This window comes from Carassius carassius, chromosome 21, assembly GCF_963082965.1.
Source record: "Carassius carassius chromosome 21, fCarCar2.1, whole genome shotgun sequence".
In the NCBI taxonomy this organism is placed as follows: Eukaryota; Metazoa; Chordata; class Actinopteri; order Cypriniformes; family Cyprinidae; genus Carassius; species Carassius carassius.
Window position 1 is genome coordinate 18960776 of NC_081775.1, and position 23910 is coordinate 18984685.

Genomic DNA, 23910 nt, shown 5'->3' on the forward strand with positions numbered 1-23910 from the left:
CAGAAGCAGGTAGTGAGTGCAGCCCCTCCTCTAACTAGAGGGGATGTCTCAGATAGAAACAAAGTGTGTAAGTGTGTGTGTGTGTGTGTGTTTGTGTGTATATTTGTGTGGCTTCCTGTTTCATGAATCACCCTTTAGTCACTCAGCTGATGGCTTCAAATCTTATGCTGATATTTCAGCACACAGGCCTGTACTCATATTAACACAATTTCACGCTTATGTGGAAAAAAAAAATTATGTTTATCTTTAATACCTGAATGTGTTTCTCACATCACACAAACAGAATCTCCTAGGTGTTTTCAGCACTTATTTTAAATAAAGATCTGATGAATATTCAGATGCCTATGTGAAATAATTTTATAGTAAAATGTGCTATACAGCTCAAGCTAGCACATCTATTAAAAAATCATAGTCAGATTAGCAGAAATATGAATCATTTAATATAAAACATAAATAAATAAATGAATGAATAAATGAATAAATATGCAAGAGGTGATGATGAATGACTACGACTTAATGAATGACAAGTGTTTTGTGGAAATTCAGTGGAAATCTGAGCTTTATGCAGGCATTGCTTCCGTGTGGGTCTACCAAGAATAAGAACGAAAAAAGTTTTTCATTCCTATTAGATACTTCATTGTCATCATTTAGTCACGAGATATAATAAATGAGGTCAGTTTACTTATCGGTATTACATAAATAAATACAAGCATGCTGATTTGCCTATGAAATTGATGTCATTATTTGACAGCTCAGCTCAGTATAGCCTAATCTTTGGACTGGGTCCACAAAGAAGTTCACTTCTTCGGTCCTGAATATATCAATGACAAACAAGTGACGTAATTTTCCAAATTGCTATTTATTAAAAAACTAGAAACAATACACTTCTGCGGTGAGATTATTGTTGTGTAATAACAAAAGGTATCAAAGATAGGGTTTGTATCACAAGTGATCTTTTGTGTCCGGCGCGTCTCTTTAAAAGGCGTGGCGTCGTGAAATGGTTGTGTGTCCATCTCACTGCACGCGCACGAGCGAGCTTATTTCACCTTCAGCGAGCACGGAGGCGTCGTCACACGCACGAGCGCTGTCCGTTTGAATCACACCGCTAGAAATCGGATGATTTGCATTTGAAAACGTATTTAACCAAATACTAAACAGAATCTGGATTTAACGCACTGAACCTTTATATGGTCCGCGCTCGCATTCTGCGTATTTCTTCACTGTATTTTCCCCGTAGATAGTAACGTTAGTCAGATTTCAGAATAAGGCGAAATGGCAACGGACGAGCTGTCATCGAAGTTGAACCGCAGGCTGCAGATCGAAGAGGGCGAGCACGACCCGGTGGCGCTGGACGGGGCTCACGAGAACGGAGCGCACGAGAAAGCGGCCACATCCAGCGCGGACTCCGAGCTGGGAGCCAAGCTGCAGCGGCGCGGGGAGCTGAACGAGGGCGTCGGTGAACACCACCAGCCCAGCATGAAGGTGTTCAACCCCTACACCGAGTTCAAGGAGTTCTCGAGGAAGCAGATCAAAGACATGGAGAAGATGTTCAAACAGTAAGTACCTCATGCCAGCTGTCAACCTCTGCTGCAGCAGATATGAGACATGTGCATGTCATCTTAACCCCCAAAGACAACCAACATGACCTCTAATAGCCCTACATGCCCTAAAAGAAACATGCTGATGAATGTTCTGGTTTAGTTTAACAATACTACTGTACAAGTTGATTCTCTGAACTGAATGTTTAAACAGGAACAAGTTGTGTAGTTTACAATCTACATAAGTCACTCTATTTTCTTCATTGTGCTTTATGTTTTGGCTGAAACTCTTTCACGCATCTAAGAAAGGGCCATGAGGTCAGCCCCACCCAAGTCTGTATCGTTTAATCCACATGCATTTGCACAACGATACATGTAGAGCCATGGGTTGAGAAATTCCCTTCGGTCATGTTCAAGTTTCTTTGTGTCTCTAACCGAGAGGCATGCAGAGAAGTCTAGACTGCCCAGTATTACACAATTCTGTGGCCACCTTTGCCAGATTCTTAGTGAGACTGCCCTCTTCCTTTACATTTGATGAATGGAAGGCAGTTTACGCATTTTCCCCACGTTCGGGATCCAAAACTGCTCTCAGAGCTTTTGTAAATGCTGCTGCGTAGGGTTGGCAGGGCCTTTATTTAAGGCTGAAACAAAAAACTTCTCTGGGAATGGGAGGTATGGAGAGCCGAATCTTCGTGAGAGTCACTGCAGGAATGTGTCCCCTTTGCTCTCTGTGGTGGAGCGGGTCAGTTCGTGCCGCGCCAGTGACTGCTGGGGCGGTTTCACACAGGCCTGAACCATGTGGGAAAGGGGACTGGTTGAGAAACTAGTGCTCTGAGGAAATGGTGGTTTCATCTGCCCATTTCTGCTATCAAACAAAGCCATTGTTGTGAATTAGCCAAAACAGGCCACCCAAATCTGTCTGAGAAGCCCTTTGCATCTAGATGAGTTGACTTATGCATTTTCTGTAATGTCACAAATTAATTTCATTTATCAGAATGTTATATATTTTGCCATTGAGATAAATGGGAACAATTATATTTAGCTGTAAACTTATGCTATTATAGTTATTAATATTTTGAATGAGATTTTTATTATTTGTTTTTTAATTTTAGTGTAATTTTATTACACACTTGTCTTTTCATTTATATACAGCTTTACTGACTTAATTTCTTCTGTGGAACACAAGGAAAGATACTATAAAAATTGTCTCAATATATTTCTCTGTCCATACAATGAAAGTCAACATTGTCCAAAAGAAATATTGGACCACACTTACTTTCATTATATGGACAAAAAAAGTTGAAACATCCTTTAAAATAGGCTTTTTATGTTTCACAGAATAAAGAAAATCAAACATGTTTGAAACAACAGAAGCATGAGTAAATGTCTATGAGATGATAATCAAATCTTATTATTTTTTAGGTCAACTTCCCTTTTAAATAATTAATTGTTATTTATCTGCTCTTGAGAACAATTAGTTCTGTGACTGTTCAACATTTTAATCTCATTTGGCTGCAAAATAGATGTGATCCCAGTCTATCACAATAGTTTAATTACCTCTAGATAACCACATGGGTGTTACAAAAGTAGATAATGGCTTGCTTGATTTTTTTTTCTTCTTTTAAATTATTGTGTGTAGACTATTGTTTCAGAGTATCACCTTTTCTATGCCCGTAAATTAGTTCCTTGGGCAGTTCGTTCAAGGTGTCTGGAATCACAAGACCTCGCCCAGGGTGAGATATAGCACTAGTTTCATTCAGTCTCTTTGATGGTGTTGCCCATGGCGTTAAATGGGCTGAATGAGACCAGTGAGATGGTTTCAGGTTTAGGAGTGAGTGAAGGGTGCATAGCCCTTTGTCATGGAGAAAACGAAGCCTCTGTGGTTACTTCACATGTTAAATATTAGCTAGAGTTTTTCATGGTCTATTCCCAGTTAAGAATTTATAAGATAAGGGGTTTGTAAGTCAACATGTCGTTCATTTCTTCTCCATGTCATTTACCTTCATACAGGTTTTCAGCAAGAGAGAATTGTGCACTGCAATTGATTTATTACTTTTCAGCTTATAATGGCTGTTTTTGCATTTGCCTGGAGCCCTGAATATAGATAAGGAAACAAAGATGAGACGGGCAGTGAGGAGGCAGGTTAGGAATGTTTTATGTGTCTGTATGAACTCCCTGATTGATTATGACCTTCCAAACTAAAGCTTATATAGTTTTGCTTCATGTAGGCACATTCAGTAAATACTCAAAAGCTTCAGTTGCAGCAAATGTTGCAGTCTTAAATGCTTTTGTGCAGAGGGAGGCTGAAAAACTTGAAAAAGAAAACTGCGTAAAGGCCACAGTTTGGCTAGAGTCCAGCTGATAAGAGGAATGCATGCTTTGCCTTACCCTGCAGGCCACTGTTCAGGGGGATTCAAAACTTTAGATTCAGGTCCAGCATTCAAACTGGAAGATGAACACAAAAGTGTTATAACTTTGTGTGAGTCATTTATCTTTTAGGGTATAGTTATTATTATAAGTAGTGATTTGAATATTTTCTATTTTTATCAGATTACAATGCCCTAGTTTCGATGTTTTACATATTTGTGGTAAATGATAAGAATGCATATAAATGCATGTGTTGTTTACTAAGTACACTACCCTATTTGTAGAAACAGTCCTGTGGGGGACCCCTGCTTTGTTTAAAGGTACAAGCAATTAAACCTGAAACATATGTTTGATGTTTTTTTTTTTTTGTTGGCCAACACCTAGAACTCATAGAAGAACTTTACCTTGTCTTAGCCTGCAGCTAAAGTGAGTTTGTTTTTGAGCAGATACAGTTTTATCATTGAGGATTATTCATAAAAGGAATTAATTCGTGTCAGAACAAGTCTTTAAGTCTTTACTGAAATGCTATTTAAACTTCTTCTTCTTCTTCTTACTAAAAACGTTGAATCTAACTCCTCCTATAGCTCTACAAACTCCAAACTCAGCCCAGCTCTTCAGACTGATCTGAAGTTAGTTGCTATATTGCTTACAGTTTTCATAAAAACAAAGACTAAAAATCATAGAAAAATCATCTGTATCGCAATACTCTAGCAACTAGCCAAACCAACCTAAAAACCACCCTCAGTACCCTAGCAACCACATAGCAACACCCTAGCAACCACTCCAGTTAGCCTAGCAACCACATGGCAACATCCTAGGAACCACCCCAAGTACAGTAGCAACCGCACAGCCACACCATAGCAACCACCCAGAGTACCTTAGCAACCACATAACAACACCCTAGCAACCATCCAGAAAACCTTAGCAATATTTCTAAACCATATGAACACATTTAAGCTTCCATTCTATGAAATATATATTATATTTCTATCTATCGATCTGTCTGTCTGTCTGTCTGTCTGTCTGACAGGTTGTATTGCCTTCAAAAGATTTAAGCTTAAAAACTACACTAAACTTCAGACTATTTCAGACTGAAAACCATCCAACTTTTAAAATTCTCTGATCAGGCTTTCTCAAGCCAACTTAAAGTTTGTCTTGATTAACTTTTTTTATCTAGTTTAAACTTGCTGTGTATATGCACCTCACCAAGATGCACCTTTTTAATGTACATCAGATAAAGAAATCAAACTCGCATCTGACTAAATATGTTTACTAGGGATGCACAACACATCAGTAGTACCATATTGGTTATTGACTGATATTTGACATTTACATGCTACTAATATAATAACACTTAAGTGTGGAAATGGCAAATCTCAATAAAATATATATTTTTTCATACTGTAGATTATAATGTTGTAATGCCAAAACTTATTTGTAGCATGATGTTTTTGTATATTTTAAATACACAAAATTGCATTAAATTTAATATCAGTATATTCATTGCCATATTAGCCATAAATTGAAAATAATAATAATTATCTTATACCTAAAATTTAATGGTAAACAGCAATTGTTCCTCCTTCTGCATGGCACTGTGTGGACAGCTATAAAGCCCGGCACACACCAAGCAGATGGTCAGCTCTTGGGCAATGTCAGGTGGTTGTTGAGCGTTGATCGGCTTTAATTTTTTGGGGGTGTTGACTCTATGGAGTTGGATGCGCTCTGTTTTTCAGCCGATTCTGCATGTCGAAACAGTTCTACAGAATCTATTTCGAAACTCATTAGCGAGAAAGAGAACTCTTACTGACAAAGAAAAAAACTGAACTGACAAAAACAAACCAATAACGGAGTAAAGAGAGAACGCAAAGAAACCTGTCATTCTATCGGTTTCTTTTTATTTATCCACAAGAAGACGGCCAAGGGCTGACAATGCCAGAGCCATTTGCAACTTATGATCGAAAAAATCATCAACATGAATCTGTCAATAATGAGTGCGGCTGGTGTAAACAGTGACACGCACTGCTAGATTTGTAAATTCACAGTTCTAGCTCTTTTGGGAGAGTTATGTTCTCTCACGCAAGTGCAGAGCGTTAACATTAGTTGGCAGTCAGCTGTAGTCTGTTCGGTGGGATAGTACAACAGTTTTTGCCCCGATGCAGATGATGCGAGGCGTTCTCTGGTGTCGGTTTGGTGTGTCCCTACCCTTAAGATCCTATCAGCAGATGATCTCCCCTCTTATCCCCCCTGCTCATCTCTAATGTCAATGGCAGCATGACCTAATTGGTTAAGTGATTATGTGTGCAGGTCCCATGCTGTGCCTACATATGAGCAAGGGGCTTTAGTCCTACAAGGAGCGTTCCTGCAGAGTCGCCTTTAGTAATGAGAGAAGCAGAAGAAACTCTGCTCCCTTTCTTGTGCATTTTTCTCAGGGACATATTTCTCAGAAAAGATAACATCGGACACATTAAGGAATGTTTGAATGTAAGCCTGCAGGCCACTGTGGTGGTGAGTTGTCAGTAGGCAAAAAATTGCTTGTTTCACATTGGCGGCCATCATAAATTAATTGTGGTAATGTATAATGTATTAAAGCAGAATGTAATAAGCGTTTCTCTCTTTAGCGTATGTATTTGCCAAGTCCTTAAATGGTTTTGCCTTTCTCCCTGCAGAAAGCAGTGTGATGTGATTGTTCTCTAAATCACTCATTTCCTCATTTCAGAATATCCTGCGTGTTTAAAGAGCCCCTTAGCACAGCTCAGATTGTCTCTCAGGATGTTGTGCTTCTAATATGATTTAGGTGCATTGAAAGTAAACACAGCCAAGGATTTTATCCACAAAAGCTTCTGCTTTCTGCCAAATCTAACTGACACTGTGACCTAAGAGGATAAGAAAGCCAATCACTGCATGCTGTCTCACTCGCTCACATTATATTTAAGACGGATAGGAAGTGATCACTCAAATCATGCATGAAAGTCTCGAATTGGATTTTCTGAAACTTTTAATTAGTTTCCCTTATTGTTTATCAATTTCACGTAGATTTGTTTTCCTTTTAAAAGAATATAAGACTGATGCTAGTGCTGGGCGGTTTGACCAAAAATGTATATACCGTTTTTTTCGAAATTATACAGGTTTTCCGGTTTATAGCGGTTTTCTTTTTCATGCATAATCAGGTGTACAATGCATTTTCTGCTGGTTGATATTACAAGAAGTGCTTGCGGCTAAGGTGCTGGAGCAAATTGCTCGTGTTGCCGCCTTTGGCGACAATTTTAGCCCGACAGCACTTGCATAAAATTGATATTATATATGCATAATCTGCCTGCAGTGCATATGCAGTCCGCAGCACGGACTCATTGTGCTTTCACACAGGACGTGTTTGCAGTCCGCTACTGATCCGCGTCTGTTTAGTCCACAAACACAACATTTGTTCATTGTTTTGATTTCATATCATTAAAAAAAAAAAAAAATATATATATATATATTTTTTTTTTTTCAGCATCGTAAGTCTTTTATCACAGAACAGTAACAATCTTTCATATAGACATTAGTTTAAACTCAATAAATATAAACAACGCATTATTCATGCATTTTACTTCTAGGTTTGTATAATAAGCTGCTCAAGCAAGCGGCAAAACATTTAAACACAATAATTAGCCTACTTGTTAAAATATTTAAAATTAAAACACCACAGACAGAAACAGTCTCGTGCATTTTGCATTTAAATCTTTATCACAAGCAATCCCACGGGTCTTAATGAACTTTGTTTTTCTGCTTCCATAAAAGTGAACATATATATTGTTTTCCTTGTTTATCTAAAAGTGCTCTTTTTCTTGTTTTAAACCTAGCCAAAAACCCATGTGACTGCGTTTCCATGTCAATCCATGTTCATTTTTCCCGCGAACAATGTGCTTTCACTTTAATTCAGCGCCTGCAGCACAGCAAAAATAGACTCAGTACGTTAACAATCGCTGCACTGCTGCAGAGCACCGCTCCTTGAACGCACTGACGGACCGCAACCTCCTGCAGCTTGAGTCCGTTAATACGACTGTGTGAAACAGGCGTTATAACGTAACACCAGAGCACTGCTGTGGTGTACCCCATAGACAGTAAAAGAAATGGACACAGCGACCCCATTGGAACTCAATTGAGACGAGTGAAGCCCATTTTTAGCAATTTTTTGCACTTCCGTTTCTGACGCGCAGACTCAAACTAAGCTTGATGACGTCAGCAACCTGTCTGACAGATGTAAATCTTCTAGTGGCTGTGCGTGCAAACTGCCATCGTTAATCTTGCAGAGACTGCGAGCTTGAGCGGGGAGTTCTTTAGCGTGAGTGAGCAGGAGTAAGTATTCTGATTAATTATTTTGTATAGTATTTTAAAATTTAACGCCAGTACGCCATATTAAGTTAATTGCCTGCGAGCTTCTCCTCCTGTCTGTACGGTAATTTCTCTACTGTGCGACAGAGAGTCGAGTGGTTATGATGCAATCGTTAGCCTATTTTTACAAAAACTGTTTCTACGGGGCCATAATGTAACATAGAAGGTAATGGAGCCCTTTATACATTGTTGTGTATCTTTAGAAATAAATAACGGACAAATGGAGTCTTTAAACGCCTCAGATGTAAAGTTATTCGCTGTCAAAGTGATGCCAAAATGAATGCAAAGTCAATGGAATGCTAACGCAAGTGAAGTTCTGCTACAAGATGGCAGCTCGCGGCTGACTTCAACTTCCGGTCGACTTCCTTGCCGCCTGGTGTACCCTCACCACACCTCGCAGTCGCTGCTTAGAAGTGCAACATTGTAAAGGGTCCGTCTGAAACAGTGTCTCGTGGCCGCAGCGAAGCATAACATTCGTTCCGAATGCTGAGTAATTAAATACACCGGTATAGCGGTATATTCAAAATTAACATCGTAACGAAAATATACACCGGTTTTCGGTATGAATCGGTTTACCACCCAGCACTAACTGATGCCTAAAGCGCAAGGGGCGTCTTTTCTTCAGTAGCTGCCAATAGTTGTGTAGGTGTGAGGTTTATTTAGACGCACACCCTTATTTGGCATTCACACACAGTCATCACAAGCTCAATGACTCATTTATGCAGTAGGAAGTGTATTAGATTGTTGTGATTCCAGAAAAGGCCATATGTAACCTCAGCACTCCTTCAGGAAGTTCTCCTCTTTTAGTTTTCATCTCGCCAGACCATTACTCCTTGTTCTTTTCTGTTTGTGACATTTTATGTTCATGCTTCACACTCTCCGCTCACTATAAATAACCTCTGGGATTGTGTGGCCATTGGCTGATCCATGAAGGATTCTGCTTAAAGACTAATGGCTAGTCACCTGGTCTATAATCCCAGCAGATCGAGGTTAGTTCTGCCGGCGATCATCAGCTAGTGGCAGAGAATGCTGCATTATATATGCACTGCATACAGTCGTGCATCAACTGCATCAGTGTTTACCTCAATAGATATTCACAAGCTATGTACAGTCACAGAAACATTGTGCTTTTAGTTTCAGGAAATTGTTGGAATTGAGGGAAATTGTTAAATATGTTAAACAGCAACAGTAAATATGTTGAAGAGAAAAATATTCAAATAAGAACATTAACCCAGAATGAAGTGTGAAACATGAAAACATAACCTTTACCCACGATTAAGAATGACTCATAAAAGCCCATGTCTTTATCAATCTGTGAATCTCTTTTTTTTCTTGCAGCAGAATATTTATAGAAATTAAAACTTGTATAATGACTTATAAAATGTTAATATAAAATGTTAATACATTTAATTAACCACATTAATTTAATATGTTAGCATTTTGTGATTTGTAAAAATGATTTAAAATTCCAAAATTGTATATTATTTAAAGAAAACCATAATAAGGGGGAAAATGAAAAGAAACCTAATGTAAATAGACATTCGTTTAAATCAAATTTCCATCTTGATTTTCTGTTCTTTTTAGAATATTAAAATTAGATTTTAATATATTAATAGTAATACAATTGCTGGAAATTTCCTGAGGCCACCTGGCCTAATGTATCACTGTGCAGTGCAGTGTAGTGGACTCAAAAAGGAAGACATAACATCTCACTTTCTCACCAAAATTCATTAAATGTGCAGCTTTGGCAAAACCAGTCAAGTAACCTGTATCTAGGAACTGTAACTGTCAATTTTTGCATATAAAAATTAATATGATAAGCATACAAAACCTTGTTAGGTTGGTTTACTATTTCCATGGATTGACTTTTAGTAAGAAATGTTAGCCAGTAGTGCATTACAGTGACTCATCTCTTTGAGAATGCTTCATCTTGTTGTTAATAGTCATCTATAGAGTGGGTGGATAATGATGAATCCATCTTAACAGTTATGTAAACCTTCATGCATTTAGCATGTCATGTGAGCTGGATTGAATATCTGGATTGAGGAGCAGGGATCATTTTAAAACAGCATTTTACAGACTCGAGTTCAAGTGAAGAAACTGAAAATTATCTGAAAACATTTCTTGACTTGAGTTTCAAACTGACCATTAGTTCTAGAAGTACAAGTGCGTGAAGAGCTCTGAATTCTATTCAGGAAAATTGATTTACGTGGATGGGAAGGTCATGAACAGTATGAACAGACGCTTTCAGATTCTGCCTTTGAAAGCCATTATTCTCTGACAATGATCTTTGTGGGTTTTTTTTTTTTAGTAGAACATTTGCCTCAGTTTTTATAAATAATGAAAAACAGGAAATACTTGGCCTCACAAGAACATGAACTACCTGATCTCTTTACAGAAAACAGTTTGTTGCTTCCCCTTTCATTGGTTACAGTCTTTTAGAAATGATTTGTTGTTTTGTGTAGGGCAGGCTGTTATACTTTCAGATTTGCTTATCAAGATTTGTGCCTGATAGTACAGGGAAATTCTCCAATGATCTGTGAATGGAATTGACCTTCGCTTGCTTTCTTTGTGTCTCTCTCTGGACCATTCCCTCATCCTGTCCCATCTCATGAAATCAAATCGAGCATAAATGATGTCATCACACACGCTGCGCAGATGTCTAGTGAATGTGAAATCCTCGAACGCACAGTTTTGGTGCGTTTGGTCCTGATCGATCACGCCTGTGACCCCGGGCTGTTGTGAAGAATGTGCTTGGAACTGATCACGTGTTCATGAGGGTTTTCCCATGACTACTTCTGTCAGCTGTTGCTTGGCAACCTGGGATTAAGGAGATTGGCAGGAAGAGATAGGAAAAGGAGGGAGGAGGAAAAAGAGTTGGTTGTTCACTCCTCATGCGTCGGAGTAAAGTATGAACTTTCTTGCGTATCAGCACATAATGGACAAAGAAAAAAATCATGAAAAAATGCTATGCTGACATGTAACTACTGTACTTCAGACCACCTTGAGCAATACTGCTGTCTCTTATTAGCTCCAAGACATCATTCCACTAAAATGTAATCAGGCAGTTTCATAATTAAATCAGCAGCAGCTATAGGCATGCATTAAAGGGTGACTATTCAGACAGGCATGTGTATTTAGGCTGGCATCAGGCAGCATTTCTGTAAATTCAGGCAATTGCTTAATCTCAAATCCTGTTACATGCCTCACATTGTGACAAACACAAAAGTCCACAATGCACAGTCCATTTAGCTCCAGTGGTTGGTTTAGGTAACAGTCTGCACGAGTTGAAGTGGTGGTATTTTAGGCATCAGCATCAACAGATTCCCCAAAATGTTGTTCACTTCTAAATTCAGCCCCATTTAAACTCCACTGCATTCAGTTCTGTCAGAAGCTTTTGGAGTTTAAGTGTCATTACACACACACACACACACACACACACACACACACACACACACACGTTCTGAAAGATGCCAAGATATATACTTTACCATATTACGTGAAAATGAAACTCTGAAACTACTGAAGAATTTCCTCTTTGCAGAAAGACCTGTATTAAAAATGTTATTAACCAATCTTAGCAAGTGTTGACGTCTACCATAGATCAGACAAGATCTTGTCTTATGGAAGTCCTATGGATACTTATGGAATTTTGCTGCTTAAGAAAAATGTGGTAAAAGCATGGTGTTTATAATAGGAATACAATTTATTTTCTCAATATTTTAAATAAACAAATACTAGTTTGTGTAAACTAAACTGTAAAAAAAAAATTAACATGAGTAATATTTGTTCACAAATGGATTAATGTCATTGCCGTTTTATTGCTGTTCACTGTACTATAGTGAATGTGTTGTAGAAACATAAGGAACAATTCTGTACACTTATTACTGTAATCATTTAGAGTCACTTTGAAATGTGGATTTTTTTTTTTGCTATGTTAACTAAGATTTGCGGTCCCCACAAATTTTAATTTAGGGTAACTTTTAACACTATACTAACTAAAACTACACTACAAAATCAGTCTGTGTGTGGAAGTCTCCGTTCACTCCTGTGGAATGTTCTGTGAAGTGTTGAGTTGGGTTAACCAAAGGGGGCGGCGCGGCTAAGAGAACAATCACTGTCCCTTTGAAAAAGTCCCTTTCAAGGAAAGTCAGTTCACTCACGCCTCTGGGCAGTGGTTTCAGACATGCAAGACCACAGCATGAACTTTCCGACAGTAAAATCTCAAAAACTGCTTGCCAGAACTCTCATTTAAATAATATATTTTTAAACGGCAATTAAATCTGACAAACAAAAAAAAGTGTTGTTTCCTATGCTCAAATAGTATTAAGCGGAGGGAACCAGAGCTTCTAATGGCAGCTGTAGTGACACGATGACTTTACCAATTGATGATTGGTTCTTTTATTTAGAAGGCGGGACTTATAGTGATTTGAGTGAACAGTATTGTCATATTTCCAGTCTTTGACGTTGTCCATCTTAAGCACTGATGATAATGTCAATGGTTTGAAGTGTCCAGTAACTTATGTAAAAGGATTTTCTTGAAGTCAGATTTCTGCTCTTGGGTGGCTCAGCTGAAGTATCCGTTTTAAACAAATCATTTGTAAATGAATTTCAAGAGGAATTTGGAAGTGCAGCTATTGCACTTTCTCGAGGTCAGTGCCGAAGTAGCAGATTGAGGCTCTCGCAAGGCTATTTGAGTATTTCCTGTTCTCCATTCTCTCTCACTCGCTTTCGGAGTCGTGTTTTCCTACAATGTGTCATGTGTCCTACAAGTAAGCGGGATAGAATCAGCACATCTGTGTCCAGCGGCAGAAGTCAGCACTGCAGCTGAAACCTCATTAGCTGGAGTCCCTGAGACTGCTCAGACAAAAATGTAGCATGTCTAAACACCTTTAAAGAGCAAGGAAAAGAAACATTCCTGAACTTTCATTCAAGTTTAGACTTGCATGGTAAAGTTTTCCAAGAGTTCTTGAAAGTAGATAACTGGATAACAAGAGGACTTTTTAAATACACAAATAAAGCTACACATTAGCTTTCACTTTCCTTCTTTTGACTTTCTTTATAATTACTTAAACTTGATTTCATTCCAACAACAGCAAGTGAATACACTCAATTCAAATGCAGCTGTCAGCAAAGCCAATCAGATGAGTCCAATCTTTTTGTTAAGGCAGAAGGAAGTCAGTATCAGCTTATGACTGTGAACCTCACTTGGCTATTATAAGGAAGTGCTCATTGCATTTGCTTCCTCAAACGTCTGTAGTGTGAAGTGTTCAGCTTAAAGACTTATTTGGGCAAAAATGTGATCTTCCTCAAGTGCACATGGTTACAGAAAAGGGGAAAATTTCTTTATTTCACCTTTTTGGGCAGCAACTGTTTGCGTCTCCATATAGATGGTCACACATTATTTTGTCAGCTGTGTTTGGTAATAATACAGCTAATGCTTTCCAAATTGTTGCAACCAACTGAAGTGTTTCTACATTATGTTTTTAGCACTTGGGAGCTTTTCATAATCTGTGAAGTATCTTAAACATCACAGGTTAGTCTGAGTCAGTCAGAAACTGAAAATAATTTAACTACCTGGTCTTGATTTTACCCTTATCTTGTGTTTTGATTAATTAAATGCATTCTTGCTGAATATTAATTTCTCCTAAAAAATCCTATCGACCCCAACATTTTAAATTATGATTGTGTATCTTCGGAACCAAGGCCACTGGAAAATTGGTTATTATTATTGTTATTGGTTGATGACGTTTTGCAATGAGAGTTTTGTTAATGTAACATTTTAATTTTTTTTTCCTGCAGATCGCTTTTACATTTCTATGTAAAATAGAATTTGTTGATAACCCAGGAGACCATAAGTCAAAATTCACCATGTTCAGGCTAAAACGTCTGTTGAGCATGATTGAGAGGAAATGACACCAAGTGTGACAATAAAATGCAAAGACCAGTTAAAGTCTAAGCATGGTGGAAATCTTTCACAAATCTTGGCATGAGGACTCTTTCAGGAGTTGACTGCATAATTAAACATGGTGGATTTAAATTACAGCTGACCTTTAATTGCACTGAGCACGCTTGACCTTTCTTTTTGTTAAACAGACTAGCCGTATGCAGACGTAAATTATTGATTTGAACTCACTATGGGCACTGGTTGCTCAGGTTTCTCAAGTGATCTGATTTTACCTTTTTAAAAATAAACCTCCAGCTCAGTCTCGTTTGCCATGTAATCACATTAGTTTGATTAACCGTTGCTGTACTGTAATCTTCAACCAAACCCTGGATAGCAGCATCCACAGAGAAAGACCCTCAGATGCCCCACAACTGCAATCCTTCATCATATTGCATTTTTCACTATGGCAGATGCCACAGCAAGAAGAGTTCATTTGAACATGAGCACACTCTTTTGGCCTTCGAATTAGTGATGAGAAGATGTCAGTGATACAGGGTTAATGAGAAGAGATGCAGTTTTATGTGCGTGTGAGAGACCTGGCATCAGCAGGGTGTCTTGTGTCAGTAGAAATTAATACAGTAGCCATGTCTCTGAGGCAGATGGACACACACTCCATATTTATGAGCAGGGAGCATGATGGGATTGCCTAGAAGGAGTTAATGAGGGAGATAAAAACTCATCGGCAGAATATTTATATAGATTTAGTCTTAAAATTAGTTGAAATTTAAGTATTTGAATATTTTACTTTTGTCTTATTTTACTTTAAATGTCTCTTATTTCATTGTTTTATTTTAAGAATTTAAGAATATCTTATTTCATTTACTCCAAGGAAGGAAGAATATTTTTCAACTAGTTGATAAGAGTCTCATTCAAAGAGTCTCATTGGCCTCTGCTTTTAATTAAAAGACCCTGTTACCATGGCAACGTAAAACCTCATCTTTGGGCAATATGTGGTGTTTGCTTGTGTGTGTATATGTGGACGTGTAGAGGAAGTGGTCTCATACATAATAACTGAGAGAAAAGTGATGTGACTTTTCTTACTCATCGACCCATTGCTGCAGAATAATTCACCCACACAGTTCTCTGGCCTTTGCACCAGAAAATATGCATCTGTGGATCAATTTAACATCTCATTATCGATGCAAAAGAAGAGGCAGATATAATCGGTCTGGCCTGTGTGAATGTCACTTGTTCTAAACCATTAGTGATTATGTCTGCTGAACCACAAGAAGTGTGTGTGTGTGTGTGTGTGTGTGTGTGTGTGTGTTTGAGAGAGATGTAAGATCAGTGTCCTCTCTTTCCTGTGTATAAGGGAAATTACTGAAATGCTTTAACGTTTATATAACATCAGGCTTATGTTTAGTCTGTAGATTTTATGTTTAAAGTTCACAAATTTGAATGCTCTTGAATGTACCAACGAGTGTCTTGGATTGCTATCAACTCAATAAATTGCCAGCAGCTCATACTCTGTTTATTAAAAATGCAGGAGAGATGAACATTAAGATGATCTCAGCAGCGGGTTTAATAAATGGGTGGCTGTTAATGAACACTTCAGCTCTGACTGATGATATCGATGCTTTAATGGATTCCTGCATGTTTCAGAGCATAATGTTCGTAAGTTTGGATATATGCCATATTGTATTGTACACAAATGAAAACAAGATGGGTTGTATTGGTGTAGATCAGTGGTTCTCAGTTTTTAAATGATTTAAAAATAGTTGTGTTAACCATGTTCATAATAATAAATAATAAAGATGTAAAACATTAAAATCACCCTATTTTTGGCTGTACATCTGCCCTTCACAGGAGATTTCATTCAAATAATATTATATGTAGTGTCTTCCCAGATCAAAGTCTTTCTAATGATTTGATCACAACACTTCTACAAAAATGCCTTTTTTTTTTTACCTTTTATTTATTTAAATTATCTTTTAAATTGAAATAAGCTGAAAATATATGAACAGTGGGTAAGATAAGAGAAAGATGTTTATCTGCACTGCCCTCTGTTGATCACTGGAGACATTGCAGCAATATCACCAGTGATGAACATTTATTTCACAAGAAGTTTAACATATTTATGCTTTAATAACTTGTTTGCTTGTGTGTGTGTGTGTGTGCAGGTATGATATAGAGAAAGATAACTTCATCGATCTGATGGAGCTGAAGCTGATGATGGAGAAACTTGAAGCACCTCAGACTCACCTGGGCCTGAAGAACATGATCAAAGAAGTAGATGAGGACTTTGATGGCAAACTCAGCTTTAGAGAGGTAAACGCTTTAGTATGTCGAAACATGAAAAATTGTGTTTGATTTGGCTGTAATTTACAGCAATGAAGTATATAATGAAGAGATGCAGCTACTTATATTCCCCTATTAATCTCCTCAGTTCTTTCCTCTTTTTCTCTCTAGTTTCTTCTTATCTTCAGAAAAGCAGCAGCAGGAGAGCTGGCAGAGGACAGCGGGCTTCATGCCTTGGCACGTTTGTCAGAGATTGACGTGTCTACTGAGGGAGTGAAGGGAGCCAAATCATTCTTTGAGGCAAAAGTAAAGAATCATGACATTTAATACTTTTTTCCCACCTCTAAGTGAAATAAATCCTCACTTTTAACCATCAGCAGATTAATTCATTCATTTGTAAACCTTTCATAGTCTATGACAGCTCTATAACTGTAATTTCCTGTCTAGATAGGTTGTATTAAGTGCCTCTGATAAGGAAATTAAATTTAGGATTACCTAAAATTGTATATTCGTCTCTGACAGGTGCAGGCCATTAATGATTCAAACCGGTTTGAGGCAGAAATCCGTCAGGAGCAGGAAGACAAGAAGCGTCAGGCGGAGGAGAGGAAAAAAAAACAAGCCGCTTTCAAAGAGCTGAAGTCAGCCTTCAAATAGCCTCATCCACCTCAAAGCCTCGATTTACTCATCACCTTTGTCCGTCTGTCTGCCGTCAGAGTCCCCCGCAATCAGAGAAACTATGCAAGGCTATGAAACGCTCAGAGATCCATGCAGATCCATCTTCCTGAGAGAGGGACACCTGTGTAGTTTGTGCTCCTGAGCGGATATTGGTGTTGAAATCATTTGTTTATCGTTGCCTGTTTCTCTCGCTCTCTCTCAGGCTGATTTTAAATGTGAAGTCAGACACTGATCTCAATACACTGGATTGAATTTGTTGTTCCAGTCACACGTCTGTGTGTGTGTATATATATATATATATATATATATAATATACTGTTGTCCATTCACCCCATCAGTTTCGTTTTAGTTTGAATGGCATTTTGTCTTGTTCTCGTCAACATGCCAGTAGATTCAAATCTAACATTTTAAAGTTTATTTTTAAATCAGCCAGTACTCTCAGTATGCCATATCCAGTCTGTTGTATTTACATCAGTGGCAATTTAAGCAGGAAATGCTTTTCACTGTACCATGACTAATTTGACTTACATCGTTGGCCATTTGAACATGAGAGGACAAACAACAAATCTCTGCTCTCGTTCACAGATCCATAAAATATTAAGAGCGTGAAATAAACTATTTTTATTGAGCGGAGAGAGAGAGATGGAGAAGTGGTTTTGGGTGTATGTGCATGTGTGGTGATGATTGTAATGGTGTTTGTTGAGTGTTTATCAATATTTTCTTGCATGGTCACTGTGGTGTCGTTTTTCCTACATGGGTCCCTTTAGGCTATAAAGTGTCCAGTGTTAAATGTGGCACACACAAGCTTACAATTAGTTTTTAAGATCAAAATGATGACATGAAATGGCTGTAAATTTGAAACGGCTTACTTCAATTACTCTATACAGTTGAATTTCTTCAGCTTGTCTGGATGATGTGGATGGAGGGGTGTCTAGGACAAGGTCATCTGACTGTTTATACTCTGAACCCCTGTATTTTGTGCTTCCTGAACATTTAACTGTAACATGTTTATGGGGTTGGTCAGATACCACAGATAGTGTGAAATCCTCCTCAGCTTATATAAAGGGATAGTTCACCCAGAAATAATTTACACAAGGGCTTACTTCGGAACAAGTGTACACTGTTTTTGTCCATATAATGAAAGTCAGTGGGATCCAAACTACATTGAACCACCTTAAAACACACACACACACACACAGAAATATCATTGAGAATTTGTTCTTTGGTGTGTGAAGAGAGAAATTCATACAGGTTGATATGACATTTGGGTGAATAAATTATTTTGCGTGAACTTTCCCTTAAGTCAACTCCCTAAATCTAACTCTGGGTTGCTTAATATTATTCAAATTAGGACCAGAATTGCAAGCCTTGCACAGCAACCCATGCTCCGTGAGATAAGGTAGAATCAAAAAGTGTTTCATGCATAGAGTATAGATGTCATTTGCTAATGAAATAAGCATGGCTTTTCTGTTGAGCCAGTGCATGTAATTCAACCTATTAATCAAAGAATGCCATGTGTCTGAATAGAATCTAATATTAAAGTATTTAGTTTATAAAAACAAAATAGGTTTCAAAGTTTACTATGAGATCATTTGAAAAATGAGGGAACATTTCTAATGCAATCATCCAAAATAATAAGGAATTTTACCATTTATGGTCATGTGACATGCAGTACACTGTGGCAAAGTTAACTGAGATGCTATGTATAAAGACAAATCTATATTTTCATGTGATGATAATCCAAAAAAAATAATTTTAGTTTTGTATGGAATGCGGGCTTGTGTAAAGAAACATTCTTATTTTCTCAATATGAATTTTGTTGCCTACAATCTTGTCTCCGTTTCGTTCTCCATGTATCTGATATTCCTTAAGTTTTTCTATTACAATCTAATCAGTAAAGGCAAAATACCCTTTAGTCTTTTTTATAATGGAGACAATAATGTTGGCAATTGCTATGCTTCATGTTGCTGTTTGTTTTTGTGTTCTGAGTCACTGCTAAATGTTCAAGTTTGCTCACTAGTTCTGTGGAAATTCAAATAATAGGTGTATAAATATTTGTCTCCCAGTCTTGTCAGCCATCCACATGTTCTTTTTCTTTTGTTTTCTACTGTTCAAGTAAAAGGTATTTAAAATATTGGATGTTAAAGGGTGAATGTGGTCTATATTATGTTATTGTTGAGGAGTCAACTAATGACGCCAATCAAACAGCTGTTGCATTCTGTTAGAAGTCATAAACCATTCTGTCATTCCTTTTGAGAGATTTTAGCTGTTCCATTGTTGTTGTGCCAAATGATTTCACACTGTGTTAAACTAATTTTAGTACAACATTCCCCGAAATCCATCAGGATACTTCTGATCAACAGCCCCAGCAGAGATTTGAATTCATATGAGCACAGCTAATTGAAATTAAGACTGAACATCACTGATCTACAATGTTAGAAATTTTAAAAAGTAATAACTCGTAATTAATTGGTAAAAAACACTTTTTACAGTTTTGGCTTTATAACTAATGTTTGCACATCTGAATAATCACATTAAAGCTTTAGCAGTATTAACTTCTGTGGGGGGAAAAACTGCTCCTTCCAAAGCAGATAACATGCAAAAAGCACAAAATATTTCTTTTTCTTTTTTGTGAAGTATAATACCAGGAAGACTCAAAATGAGAGTGTAGTTAAAGTTCACAATTTCATCTTATGGCATGTTTTTGTTGTTTAATTAATCATTCCTGTGATTTGACAATGGTTTAAAGGGCCTTGAATCATCCTGTCCATATCTGAACCTGGCTGTCACTGTCAATGTCCTTTAAAACTGGTGGTTATGGTATCATACTCTTGTAAGCTTATACATATTGATATGTGGCTCCTATAATATGCACATTTATTTTTGATTTTCTTACTAAAACGTACAATTATTCTTGTGACAATAAAAATACTTTTAATTTGGAAACATGTTATTTGTTTTGGTGATTTATACAGTTATGTATCATACTCGTATCTAAAATCAAAAAGTTTGTTTCTAAAATTTTTTTTAAATAAATATATAGAATATATCAATATAAAACAAATAGTATTATTATATAAATAAAACAGTATAAAAAATACAAAATAAACTGGTTGTTTTAAAGTAATAAAAATATATGTTTTCAGACTTATGTTTGAGCATCTAGGGCCGTTATCAAAGAGAAAATGTGACCTTGCACACGACTAAAACACACTTTTTTTTATTAATTTCAACGTTATGATGTGAAGTGACCAACCAAGTCAAAATATCATCACTAGATGGAGATGTTTGCAAGCACTCATCTGATTCTGTAGCCGCGTGAAATGTTTTTCTCATCTAAATTACAAAATGTAACTTACATTAATAAAATGTATTACAAGATTTGCGGCAGATATGTGTGTAAAACAAAACACGCTTGGATATATGTTCACGGAAACGCAATCGATCCCGGAACTAATGTTCAGCTGTGAGGCGCAGCTCCTCCGGATTTTCGTCATGGTTTGCGCGCGGAAGTGTTAGTCACGTGACACACAACAATCGTAAATATTTTTCTACTTACGGCAAATGATCGCCGACCTCGCTGTTTTACCTTTATAAATGAATATCGACTTAACTTTTCCCTAGTTTAAACTGCGTAGATTTTGTCTCGTATCCACAGTTTACTGGAATATTCCATCTAAACAGGACAAAATGAACGTGGATCTTCCGCAGACTGGAGCAGCAGCCGCCTCCAGCACATCCACATCGAGCAGCGCCTCCACAAACGCCACCAGCATCCCCGCGCTCAGCAGCGGTAATGGTGGGTGTCTTTTTTGATAGTTTAAACGCGCACAGAGTAGCTTTTGCCTTTTAGCCTTTAGCTAACTTACTTAAGTCTTGGTTTGTATAAAGACGGAGAGTAGTGTATTTGTAAGGTCTCTCGTACTTTTCCCTTCACAGTTCCGACCTCGGCAGCAATGACAACTCCATCATCCGACTCGAGCGTGTCAAACGGGGTGTATGTGCCCACAGGCATCGCTAACGGAGACGTGAAGCCCGTCATCTCAAGCACACCGCTGGCTGATTTCCTGATGCAGCTGGAGGATTACACTCCTACTGTCAGTCCAAATATGATTGCAGTAATACACTATATTCTTTGATTCTTGGAGTCTTGTAGCCATGTTAACAAACTCTGTTTTTCAGATCCCAGACGCAGTCACCGGATATTACCTCAACCGAGCTGGATTTGAAGCATCAGATCCAAGAATGTGAGTTGGGATGATGTTCTCTGTTATGTAACATGTTAGGCTCTTTAAGAAAACATTCAAAGGCTGAAATAAAATTTAAATATATATTATATTAAATTAAATCAAAAGATCAAAAGTTTGATATGAAACATGTTGCTTTGGCAACTAACTGAAATAAATATACAGGTGAAGTGCTGGAATTACTAAATTAAAATGGAAATAAAAATATATGAAAGCTTAATAAAAAAAATGGCAAAAACACAAGAAAATTATTAAAACATAAAAAAAGTTAATAAATACTAAAATAATATATATTTAAGAGTTATTACAGTGCTTGTCAAAATAATTATTAGTATTTTCAGCAGCTAAAAAATAGTTTTAAGTCAGTTATTTCTATCTTTTGCTGTAGTGTGTCTGGAAATGTCAGTTTACATTTCCAAAAATTCATTTTGCCATTAATTGTAATAATCCAGTGAGATTTTTGTCTTCCAACACAAACTATAATAATAATCTCATTAGTAGATTTTCTTTATCAATTAATTACTATCAACTAAATAAAATGAACATTTGGTGTGACCATCCTTTGCGTTTCAAGCAGCTTTTGCCCTAGGTGCACTTGTGCATAGTTTTTCAGCGAGCTTTGCAGGTAGCTTTCTTGAAGAATATTGGAGACGTTTCCAGAGTCAGATTGGTTTTAAATGTTTCACCATTCATCAGCTGGAAAAAATTAATTGCTTTAGAAATTATACCAGTGATCATTGCCATGTCCTTTATTATACAGAAGTAAATGATTTTTAAAACGTGATATGTATTGTCCTGCAACTGGGCTTAAATAACTCATTAATGTGTCATGAAGTGTAATATCTAGTCTTAAAACTTTATCATTTACTCATCAGAGTTTATAAAATGCTCATCATGAATCTTCCTTGACATCTTTATTCTGTGTTATCAGAATCCGTCTCATATCATTGGCGTCTCAGAAGTTCATCTCAGATATTGCAAACGATGCACTACAGCATTGCAAAATGAAGGGCACAGCCTCTGGAAGCTCCCGAAACAAGACCAAGGTTTGTGTTTAAAACTGTGATAAGTACAGTAACATATTCTACAATAATTCTATAGAATGAATATTTAATCTGCAAGCCATCATTTGTAGAAGTGTTGTAAAAAATCTCTCATTCACACTGTTCTCATCGTACCTCCCAGGACAAGAAGTACACGCTGACGATGGAAGATCTGACACCAGCCATGGCAGAGTATGGCATAAATGTAAAGAAACCCCATTACTTTATTTGAGGGGAAGTGCTTCATTGAAATGGACTGCCGGAAATGCGCTGTTTGTCCCATCGGAGCTTTGAACACCTTATCCTTCAGCGTGGGAACCATCAGCCCACTGGCCCTCTGCTTTATGCATTTTCTTTAAGTGTGTTCGATTAAGTTTGATTACACCACACTGCGTGACTTTAATTGATGTCAGTAAAAATCCTGTATAAATAAATTCATTGTAATTACACATCTTGTTACTGAAGCCTAGTGGGATCAATTGATTTAACCACTGTAAAGCTCTTACAGTTCTGACGTCAGTTCATACACTGTCTGAACCTCTCATCTCCGCTTTATGGATTTAATTTCATGCCATAAGAGGCTTGAGCTGTAATGTGTTGCAGTATTAATAGTACCTAGAGCTACTCTCAAGTTACCCTCTCTACAGTGTAGTACAGCTCATCACACCATCTGTCTACACTAAACATGATATTAATAATAATATTTCAATACTAGCCTTTGCTTTGTGCTATTTGTAGTTGCACTTCATCTGTATGTGCTCACAGGCGTAATGCAGATGTAAAGCTAGAGTGACGGCCCAGTTATATTAATATTAAAGCTAGTATTCATTCAAATTCAAAAGCAATTATTACTGTGCTCTTATTTGAAAAACAGTGATTATTTTGTAGGTGTTAACATTAAATTATTTCATCAAATGATTGCATATTTTCCAGATTATTTGTACAAAACAATATAAATCTAAATGGCAACCTTTTCCTACATCCCAAGAAAAAATGTGAATGCTTCTTTCATGTTTATTAAATTGCACTTTTAACAAATGTTCATTTGCAAGACACACAGGCTGAGGTGGAAAGTGAAAACGTGTGTATCTAAAAGCAAATCCATTAAACATTTGTACTTTGCAATGAAATATAAAAATGTGCTGAACAGAAATTACAAATCAGACAAGAAAATACAGCTTTAAGACGTCAATCTGTGGCATAGGTCCATACATTCTTTTAAGTTCAGCTATACTTTAAAAAGATGCAACGTTGCAATAGTCAGTGAGCAAAATGATTTTATTTGAGGACTTCAGCTGCTACACTGAGAAGATTCAAAAACTGAAAAACTTTTCTAAAGTCACAATGTTTTTTTTCAGTGTTATTTTAGTCAATTATTTGCATTGTATTTTTGATGTGCATGCTTCACATATAAATGTCTACATCCAATGTCCCTAGAAAATTTCTCTAGCCCAAAAATCCCTTTTCTAAGAAAAAGTTGT

At 37.1% G+C, this 23910-nt stretch overlaps 2 protein-coding genes across 3 annotated transcripts; both read left to right on the plus strand.

The window, feature by feature from the left end:
* The first annotated feature begins 1026 nt into the window (after positions 1-1026).
* On the plus strand, positions 1027-17419 carry LOC132097724 (EF-hand domain-containing protein D2-like). The gene is made up of 4 exons (XM_059503610.1): positions 1027-1556; positions 16347-16494; positions 16636-16770; positions 16987-17419. Exons 1-4 carry the CDS (start codon positions 1273-1275, stop codon positions 17116-17118), a joined length of 699 nt encoding a protein of 232 aa, XP_059359593.1. The 5' UTR covers positions 1027-1272; the 3' UTR covers positions 17119-17419.
* Positions 17420-20637: 3218 nt separating this feature from the next.
* On the plus strand, positions 20638-22888 carry taf10 (TAF10 RNA polymerase II, TATA box binding protein (TBP)-associated factor). Of its 2 annotated transcripts, none has more exons than XM_059503614.1 (5): positions 20638-20932; positions 21079-21236; positions 21322-21386; positions 22318-22432; positions 22572-22888. In XM_059503614.1, the coding sequence occupies exons 1-5, from the start codon at positions 20830-20832 to the stop codon at positions 22659-22661; spliced, it is 531 nt and encodes a 176-aa protein (XP_059359597.1). In that variant the 5' UTR covers positions 20638-20829; the 3' UTR covers positions 22662-22888. The 2 variants fall into 2 exon arrangements, with proteins under 2 accessions (XP_059359597.1, XP_059359596.1); XM_059503613.1 differs by having other exon boundaries at positions 20640-20938.
* The last annotated feature ends 1022 nt before the right edge of the window (positions 22889-23910 follow it).